This window comes from Musca vetustissima, unplaced genomic scaffold (assembly GCF_032173495.1).
Source record: "Musca vetustissima isolate MV318-11 ecotype Yass unplaced genomic scaffold, APGP_CSIRO_Mvet_v1 utg567, whole genome shotgun sequence".
NCBI lineage: Eukaryota > Metazoa > Arthropoda > Insecta > Diptera > Muscidae > Musca > Musca vetustissima.
Genome location: NW_026880033.1, coordinates 161,262 through 170,308, shown reverse-complemented (window position 1 = coordinate 170,308; position 9,047 = coordinate 161,262). Strand labels below are relative to the sequence as shown.

The window sequence follows — 9,047 nt, the reverse complement described above, 5'->3', positions numbered from 1 at the left end:
GCAGCCAGATAATTAACACTAGATTTGCGGACTGGGCCAATTTGACTTCCCCGCCGACTACTTCCTTTTTAACGCTAGTGAGTCAATTTCACTCATAGAATTTTTGAAAGTTATGCGGTTAACTTTTACATCATTCTCGAAATGTATTGGTCCTATAAGTTCTAGACAACATTCAAGTAGCACATGGATTATAAAAATGAGAAATAAAAATAGAGAAAGGGTCAAAATACTGACAGATTGAAGATGGCGCACCCGAGGGAGTGGACCAATAATCCCCACCTTCGAATATGATATAGTTTTTTTTTTTTTTTTGTAAAAGTTTACATACAAAAGGATAATGCGAGAAGTAGTGGTCCGATATTCTCTATCTTCGAGATTGATTTAGGACTGGAAGAAATATTGCAATGACCAAAGCTGGGAATAAATCGGTAATTCCTCTCGAGAGTTATCGTGCACACCAACCAGCTTCACAGCCATTTACCAGCCGGACAGACATTTCAGCCTAAATAACAATAGTTTATATGTAAACACGATTTATATAGTCAATTAATTCCGCATCAGCGACACATTATTTCATTTAAAAATATGCAATACTAAATTAAGGTCGTAGTGACTGGCATTATCACCACTCTGGCTGGTGACTCGAGACTATGCAAATTTCCACATTACCCTAGAGTTGTGATTGGCCATTCACAAGAAAGAGTCCGCAAGAAACAGTTTGGGATGTTTGCGTTGCATAAATCCAAAATGTCATTGCGCTGTATCATTACATTATTTTGCCACCCCGAATTTTAGAGTTCCAAGCAAGTAGCAAGCAACTATATTTTAAGGAGACGCAAAGAAGAAGAAGAAGACAAACATGAGAAATATTACGTATCTATACAAGCGACAACCACCTTTGTTAAAAAATGTACCTTTCACTTTGCATCTTTTATGCGATGCCTCTTCTTTCTGACCTGCTCGCTTGCGGTTACATCTTTGGCAACAACAGCATTATCAAATGGAGCCTGACGGGTTTTTCTTAGCTGTATTGAAAGTGATGGCGATGCATCAAACGGTGGGCCGATTGCAGTTCGCCAACTGACAGTCTTGCTTTAGATGCGCATTAATTCTAACGAAAATCGAATTCCAAGGCCATTCACTTGCCTACGAAACAAGATTATTATTGTTTTTTTATAGGTAAGTTAGCATTTGCATTTTTGTGTTCCATGGAGCGTTTGTGGCGAAAAAAATCGAAAATTTGCTAGGAAGTGAACTTTAGCATTTCATTTACTGATCAAACAACAATCCAATTTATTTATATGGCATTGGCATTCAGAAAATTCGAAAACGGTTTTTGGAATAGTCAGTAGTCTTATTGAAGACATCGACGCATGAATATGCAGAGCTGTGTATATCCGATGAGTAGAAATTTATTCAGAGCATAAATTGCAATATCCATGAGTGTTGGTTTCAGGCCAAGTCGTACTGATTGCCTCCCATAGTTATAAAATCCTCATTTCGGTAAATCGATTTCCAACTTCCCAATATATGTAAATATTACAATCACGAAGCTTTGAGTGGTCGGTCCCACTGTTCCCCCATGCACCTCTGCAGAGTGTAACTGCAGTTTTAAACTTTTCCCAACGACAGATACTCATATCTGTTATTTGCTGGCTCAGTCGTTACGTGCACTTGTCCGACATACAAACATACCCATGCCGTACAATACGGCGAGATGCTGGCGATAATGGCTGTAAGCGTAATAACGAAGATAATGACGATCATGATTTACAATGAATGGGGCTTCGTTGTGTTTCGATGACATTGTGAAATATTTGAAATAAAGATGACGCGTCATTTCGACTGTTTGTATAGGATTTGAGATTTCGGATTACTGTGCTATTGGTCATAATGTGGCCAAGCAAATCTGCCTTTGGATGTGTGCGTATGTGGTCAAGCCATTTTACTGACTAACACAAACAGATATTTACATAATATCTGCTTTAATTAATTTCAAAAAATGTAGTTTTGAAATGACAACAGCTATGCTCCGATTGTGGTCTACATGGGAAATGAGGAAGATACAAAAGAAGGTGAAGCGCGTGTGTATGTGTGAATGTCGTTTTCTGATGCTTGAAGTGTTGACCTTGTATCACTAAAAATGTATAATGACTAAAAACAAAAAATAATAATAATACATAGCAGCTCGGCATCAGCTACACTAACTTCACAGCACACTTTGATAAGGTATAACAAATTAAAAATTCATGCAATTCAAGACAAAATCAATACCAAGCCAATCGATGGCGATGAAGAAACTGGCTAATCACAAACCGAATCAATAGTTTCGGTTTATGGTTAGCCAGTTTGACCACTTTTACTTTTCTGTGGAATATTTAGGCAGATGTGTGTGAAACTTGTCTGGTGTCCCGCTGAAATGCCGTTCATTACTATGGACATGGTAATTGGCATGATGCTATCCGGAATCAACAATGAATGAACATAATGAAATCATTTATATAAAAGGGATGAAGCTATAATCCAGCAAAATGTCTACGTATCGCCTCAGACCGCATAGCTAGTGAGCCATACGTCAGCGCTTCACCAAAAATCAAATTATGTAATACTATTCTACATGACGAAGGTCTCCTCAACTATGTTTGTTTTTTGAGCAATGCCGTCGTCCATTATTCTGGTGGAAATTTTCAAATATCAACGTAATGAATTTCTTTGCCCGGAGCTGATTGCTCAGATGTGTATCGTTTACCCAAACCGAGCACAACGAACCAACGATTTTAACGAAAAAACTATTAACAGAAATGCACACCTTTCACATTCGTATTATGAAGATACCCGAAATGTAGCAGCTAAATATCCCGGTATTTGTGGACTGTTGTACCAATCGCCTGAAGGTGGAAGACGTCATCAGTACTACATTGGTAATTGGTAAAGAATACATGTAATAGGCAAATCAGCAGCTGACACGCCATTCAGCCATCATAAAGACAATGGGCTTAAGCCTTTTGTATCCATCGATACAAATGAAGATGCTTACTTAAATGTGGTTGCGGGTTTCTTTGACTCGTGCTTGGTTTTAGATAACGTTGCTTTCGGGGATTTTAAAGGAAACGAATGCATATATTTCCTGTCATTATTTCCCACTGACCCAATCTTCCACACACGGCAAATCCGATCGAATCAAAATGAGGAAGCTTGGCACCACGCTAGAGCTCAGCTTAGTGATTTAAGGAAACCCATTTCATTTTCTGTTTAATTATCCATAATTTGCGGGTTGGCCAGTTGTTGGTCTGCGAATAGTTTCTTCATACAGAGTGTTAAATGGCATTTGGTTATTGCATAACAAAGTGAAAACATCTTTCGGGTGAACGTTGAAAACTTCATCTCGTAATGCTACACTAGCCACAAACTTGTTTGTTATCGACAGCAGTTAAAACAGCAGCTGTTTAAATGCTTTCACACATGGCGGTGCACCGCGGTGTGAAGTTGGGACACCTTTTGGCATATTTACAGGAGGAAATACCAAAATTATACGTATTTTCATGCATAGCTTAGACTTCGCACAATCCGAATATCTTAAGCAAACAGGCTTACTTCCTGAAATCCTTTGGAAATGTTTTGATTTTTGTTCTTTGTTACATTGCCTAACCGGATGCCATACTCTCTTTTAAATTGGGACAATTCACGAATATTTGAATTGTCCCAATGTAAAAGAGAGTGGGGAATAAAATTGTTGACAATTTGCAAAGTGTGGATTAATAATGTAGAACAATGCAGTAAAGTATGATCTGTGATATGAATAAGCCTGCAAAGACTTTGCATCGAAGCCCATTGTGAGGGCCCGTCTCTTTTTACACTGGTTGTGATACATTCAAAATATAATTACGTTGTTCTTTCGGAATACATACACACGCTATAATTATGAGAATTTAGTTGTGGGACGTTAAATACGGACGTACAGTACATGGCTGCAATGTACAAGCATGCAAGCACAGATGGAGTCATGATTGCAATTTCTGACTCTCAAAATGTCATTGTAAACTGTCAAACCCCATCTAATTCAAACTAAATTCTTGATGTGTCCGAATCTTTTATTATTTATAATTATTCTTGACTTGTTCATCATTTCCCTCATTTATAGTGCTGACTGTTAATGAGCAGGTGGAATAACATGTACAAGGCAAAGACCAGACAAATGGCGTATTTTCTCCGACCATTTTCTGAGTATAAGTGTGTGGTTTAGTCATTGCTTAGATTGGCCAAAGTATGTTTCTTTCATCTGGTGGGGAGTGTAGGGGCCGACAAACTCCATTGCCACCTTCAACATGCTTACACCTTTGTGCTTAGTCTGTAGTCGAATGTTTTGCTAAAGGGCAAGCTCACTTCCCGCTGTTTTTCGTTCGACGTTGGTAACATTAGCATTTGAAACGTAACTGATCTATTCGGGCGAATTGGACATTGTTGTGCCTTGTATCGATGCCGACAATGGTGAATCCACAGAACAGTTATTTCATTGCATTTAACAGGGAAGCTGAAAACTTCCTGAGCCATGTTTGTAAGCCCATTTTGGGGAATGAGAGTTCCACGGGTATTTTTCGTAGCGTTACATAAACGACAACAAGGCCCCCGACAAGATTGGCAACCAAACGATGCACTCAGACGCGAATTGAACTCATTTATATTTAATTCGTTTAAAGTGATAATTGAAACTTTTATCTTGACCTGAAGGTGCTGCAGTTTTAGTTTGCATATCATTTGATGGCAGATGGAGGATGGAGCGTGTTGATTGGCTTACTTAGCCATCATCACAATTTAATTGCCAGTTTATGTTACCTCCAACGAGGGGTTATTACTAGTGGCAATGATCATTGACATTGTTTGGAGTTGCCTTTTGGAAATGGGTTGACATTAAGAGGGGTCGCCTTGTGGGGATGCCATTTTGCAGGACACTATTAAAACACAATTTCAGAGATTTCTACAATATAGTAATGTTCCTGATTCGTTTCAGTTGATTGGGATTTTAGTATCCCTAACAGCAGCTACTGCATCACCCAAAGACGATAAGTCAAAAAAAGTAACAGAAAGGGGGGATACACCTAATGGAACAGCTCGGGAGTATGAAAGCAGTGCTGCAACAGAACGAACGACCTCCACATTGCAAGGCCGTAGTGCCAAGTCGATGAAATCTAATACAGCCGGAGATAACCGTGGCAAACGCAATCTTTACGATTTCGGCAACAATTATTTGTACTCACAAGTAGCAGCTCGACGAGCTGGTTACAGTCCAGATCCTAGAACGGCGTACAACACTCAACAGGCGCTCTTCAACGGAAATGGAATTGGTATGTGTATTTTCACAAGATTAGATTGCATTTTAATGGTTTCTAAAATTGCATTATTATTTAGGCCAATATCCGGGTAACTATGGTCCCTATCCCCAATACATAGAAGCTCCTGAACCCATTATTGAAATCATTATTAAGGATGCTAATGAAACCTTGCCTAGCGCACAGCCCACTGTTGTCAAGACGAAAAAGAAGAAGGAGAAGGTGCATGTCTTCTATGTCAACTACAAAAAGGATGAGAACAACAAATTACATCTGGAAAGTCCCATTGCTTCTCTGAACAATGATGAAACTGAGGAAGAGGAAGAAGAAGAAGTCATTGAATATCCCGTGACCCCATCTCCCCCCGTCAAATCAACGACGTTGAGAGCAATTATTCACCCTGACTCTGAGAAATATCACGCAGACAGTGGTATTCATGTCACATTTGGAGCCGAAACCAAAGCGCACACTGGTCATGACGAGCACGACGCTGAAAGTGTGCAAAGGCAGGTGGTTGCTGTTCCAGTCCCAAGCGCTCAAGCATCACTGAAAACACACTACATTGGCAATGCAAGGCAAGACTTCCAAGGACAAGCGCGCTCGCCTTTTTCGAGCAGCTTATTCCAAACTTCACCTACGTTGCAATACCAAGGGCAAGCGCAACAACAATTACCGAATCAACATGTCACTAGCCTGTTTAGGTCCGTGCAACAACAACATCAGCAAACTTCGCAGTACTCACAGCAACCAAATTATCCATCGAAAACCCAGTCACAAGTGAAGTCCCCTTTTAGTGCCCAAAGACCGCCTCAGGGCCAATATAATCAGCAGCACCAACAAAAAGGACAGCCGCAACAACAACAGCAAAACTTTCGGAAGCCTTTGAATCAAATACAACAACAGATTAATCAACAACTACAACAACAGTCCCAATATTACGTCAGCCACAACCAATTGTATCAAACACAACAGCAACCTCAGCAGAACACTCAAAGTAACCAATACTACAACAACTTGCCCCAAAAACCAACGCCTGTCCCAAAACAACCCATAGTATTCCCCACAGCTCCATCGAAGAGTCAGGAATTGCCTATTCGACAAACTCCTCAGCCGTATCAACCGATCAAATTCCGCCCAACTCCAGCTTCAATCAGTGCCCAGAACAAGCCAACTCCAATTGCAGTCAAACTAGAAAATTCCCATTACAATTCGAAGCCCTACCAATTTCAGAGGCAACCTCAGTTCATTCAACAGCCCACCTTTACGGTGCAGTCTCCCACGATTTCACCGCCTCAATATTACAAACAACAACAGCAAAGCTTTAACCATGCCCAAAGTTCCAACTACCAAAGCGGCAACTCAAATTATTATACCCAGAATAAGAATCAACAACCATCAACTTCCAGTCAGCAACAACCACAACACTCGACACCACAATCCCATAGCTCCTCCGGTGGATCATCTCCCAATTTGAGCTGGTTGAATATCAAACCTTCCAAAGAAACCGAGCTATTCAAATCCATACCCAAATTTGAGCAACACATTACCGAGACCATACAGAACAACTACCAACCGAGTTCTTATCAAACACAGAATCAAGTCATCCACGACATTCCAGCGCCCAATTTGGGACCTCAACAACAGCAGCAATATGTCAATACCAACAGCTATAACAATCAATATCAACCACAGAGTCCGCCTCAGTCGCAAACTCCAGTTCAGTCTCAGTTCACCAATTTTGTGACATCATCAAGCAACTCTTTAAACCAACACCAGGCGATCACCACACCATCTCCCCAGTTCGTTGAATCGACCAATGGTCAAAAAATAATGGTAGTTACACCCATGCCTCCAAATGTTTACCAACAGTACCAAGCTGCCCACTACCCTAGCCCTCAGGACAACCAAGCGCAGATCATCACAAGCATTCATCAATCCCAAGATCAATACAACGATTATTTCCAACAACCGAGACAGGGGTCGGGTTCGACTCAATCTGAAAGCATTAAGGATGGGGCCAACTCGGCGAACTCCCAATTCAGTGTATCCACATATCATTCTGACGTTTTCAAGGAACTGGAACAACGAAAGCCCAACGAGAGTCACCAATCGGAAAGTGCCTACATTCCTTCCAATGAAGCAAACAAACAAAAAACCGAACCCACGTCAACAACTACAACCCCGAATCCCAAGGTGTTACAGCAACTTCCCGATGAGGTGCCTGACGACTTGAGGCAGCAACTGATTTCCTCAGGCATATTGAGCAATGCCGACATTTCAATTTTAGATTACGACAAAGAAGGAGATATTGCATTGGAAAACTTGCCTGCTGAACATTTGCAGCACTTCTACGGAGCTGGTGGTGGGGCGCAGATTTCCGAATCGAAGAAGGTTCTGTCCGTGTTGAAACCTAATGGCGACAAGGTATCTCTCGACGCTAAGGAAATAGAACGAGTAAAAGAGTCAAGCACATTGCCACACAATAAACAAGTGGATGCCAAAATTGTTCGGTTTGAAGGAACTGAGTCCGAAACTGTGGAAGCCTCCGGTTCGGCTGAACGTCAATACAACCGATATTTGCCCTTGAAAATTAATGCTGCCAACTTCCCCAAGCCAGACGTCGAAGACCTCAAGTCGAAAACCTTGCACAGTGTGGTAGTCTTAGCCCCTGTAGATGGTTCCCTAGTTGAAGACACCAAAGAAGTGAAATTTCTCGGCGGAGATTTAATAAAAACCTTGGTGAAGAAACCAACGAAAGAAAACTTTAAAAGATGGCTCGAAAAGGAATCCCGCACAGACGTCGAACAACAGTCTGTGGTGTTGCTTGTGGCCGAGTGAGTATTTTGTTGTTATTTTTTATGTATAGAACATCTTGCTCATGACATTGATATTCAATTCTTGTTTTGTTCATAGACCTTCCAGCACATCGACGGAACAAGAAATCTTTATGTACGACATAAGCACGGGTGAAGTGAATAGATTGAATGGTGAACTATCCAGTAAATTTGTCAATGTTGCCGAAGAAAATGCCAGTGCCGAAGACTTGGAACGAGGCTCCACCTTGGATCCCAACTTTCTCGACGCGATGATGCAAAGGACCACAAGCTAATCTATTTGGACTGTTCACAGAACCGAATCAGAAGACGACGCGTTCGCCGAATTGTCACAAAAAGTGCCACAAATAACCAACAAAAAATCAATTTCTAGAAGCGCCATGTTTTCCTTCTCATTTAAGCACCTGTCTTCCATTTCCACCACTTTCGTCAATTTCTAGAAGCGCCATGTTTTCCTTCTCATTTAAGCACCTGTCTTCCATTTCCACCACTTTCGTCCGACTTGCCCCGAAATACAGCCAATGCCTTAACGTGGCTTTTGCTATCGCATATCGAAGACGCAAAAGAAGTCCTCCCTTACATTTGTGGTTACAATGGTAACATAGCTTTGAACAATTCTATAAACAATAAATATTTATACATACGTACATATGTATGTATGTACTGTTTGTAATCTACATTCATATACACATATGAATGCGGGACGGTGTATTGTTTATAAAAATGTTTGTCAAGCTCTAAATTGTAGTTAATTGTTATTAAACTATTTTATTAATTCTTGTTGTACATACTGAAGTAATTTTTATATATCACAAGCGTATTTACTATATCGGAACTTAAGTGAATAAAGTATTTTTTACAAAATATGTTATCGCCATATTTATTC

General features: G+C 40.5%; 1 protein-coding gene across 1 annotated transcript; it reads left to right on the top strand.

Moving 5' to 3' along the window:
* Positions 1 to 2,434: 2,434 nt before the first annotated feature.
* On the top strand, positions 2,435 to 8,468 carry LOC133325306 (uncharacterized). Its single transcript, XM_061534092.1, has 5 exons — positions 2,435 to 2,443; positions 5,009 to 5,342; positions 5,407 to 6,654; positions 6,763 to 8,161; positions 8,241 to 8,468. Exons 1-5 carry the CDS (start codon positions 2,435 to 2,437, stop codon positions 8,434 to 8,436), a joined length of 3,186 nt encoding a protein of 1,061 aa, XP_061390076.1. The 3' UTR covers positions 8,437 to 8,468.
* Positions 8,469 to 9,047: the final 579 nt, after the last annotated feature.

What these genes read in the sequence shown, in the direction of transcription:
- LOC133325306 (XM_061534092.1), top strand. An exon ending in ACAACAGCAAAGCTTTAACC is followed by an intron (nt 6,655 to 6,762) that starts ATGCCCAAAGTT and finishes ACTCGACACCAC; the next exon opens with AATCCCATAGCTCCTCCGGT. An exon ending in GTGGTGTTGCTTGTGGCCGA is followed by an intron (nt 8,162 to 8,240) that starts GTGAGTATTTTG and finishes TTTTGTTCATAG; the next exon opens with ACCTTCCAGCACATCGACGG.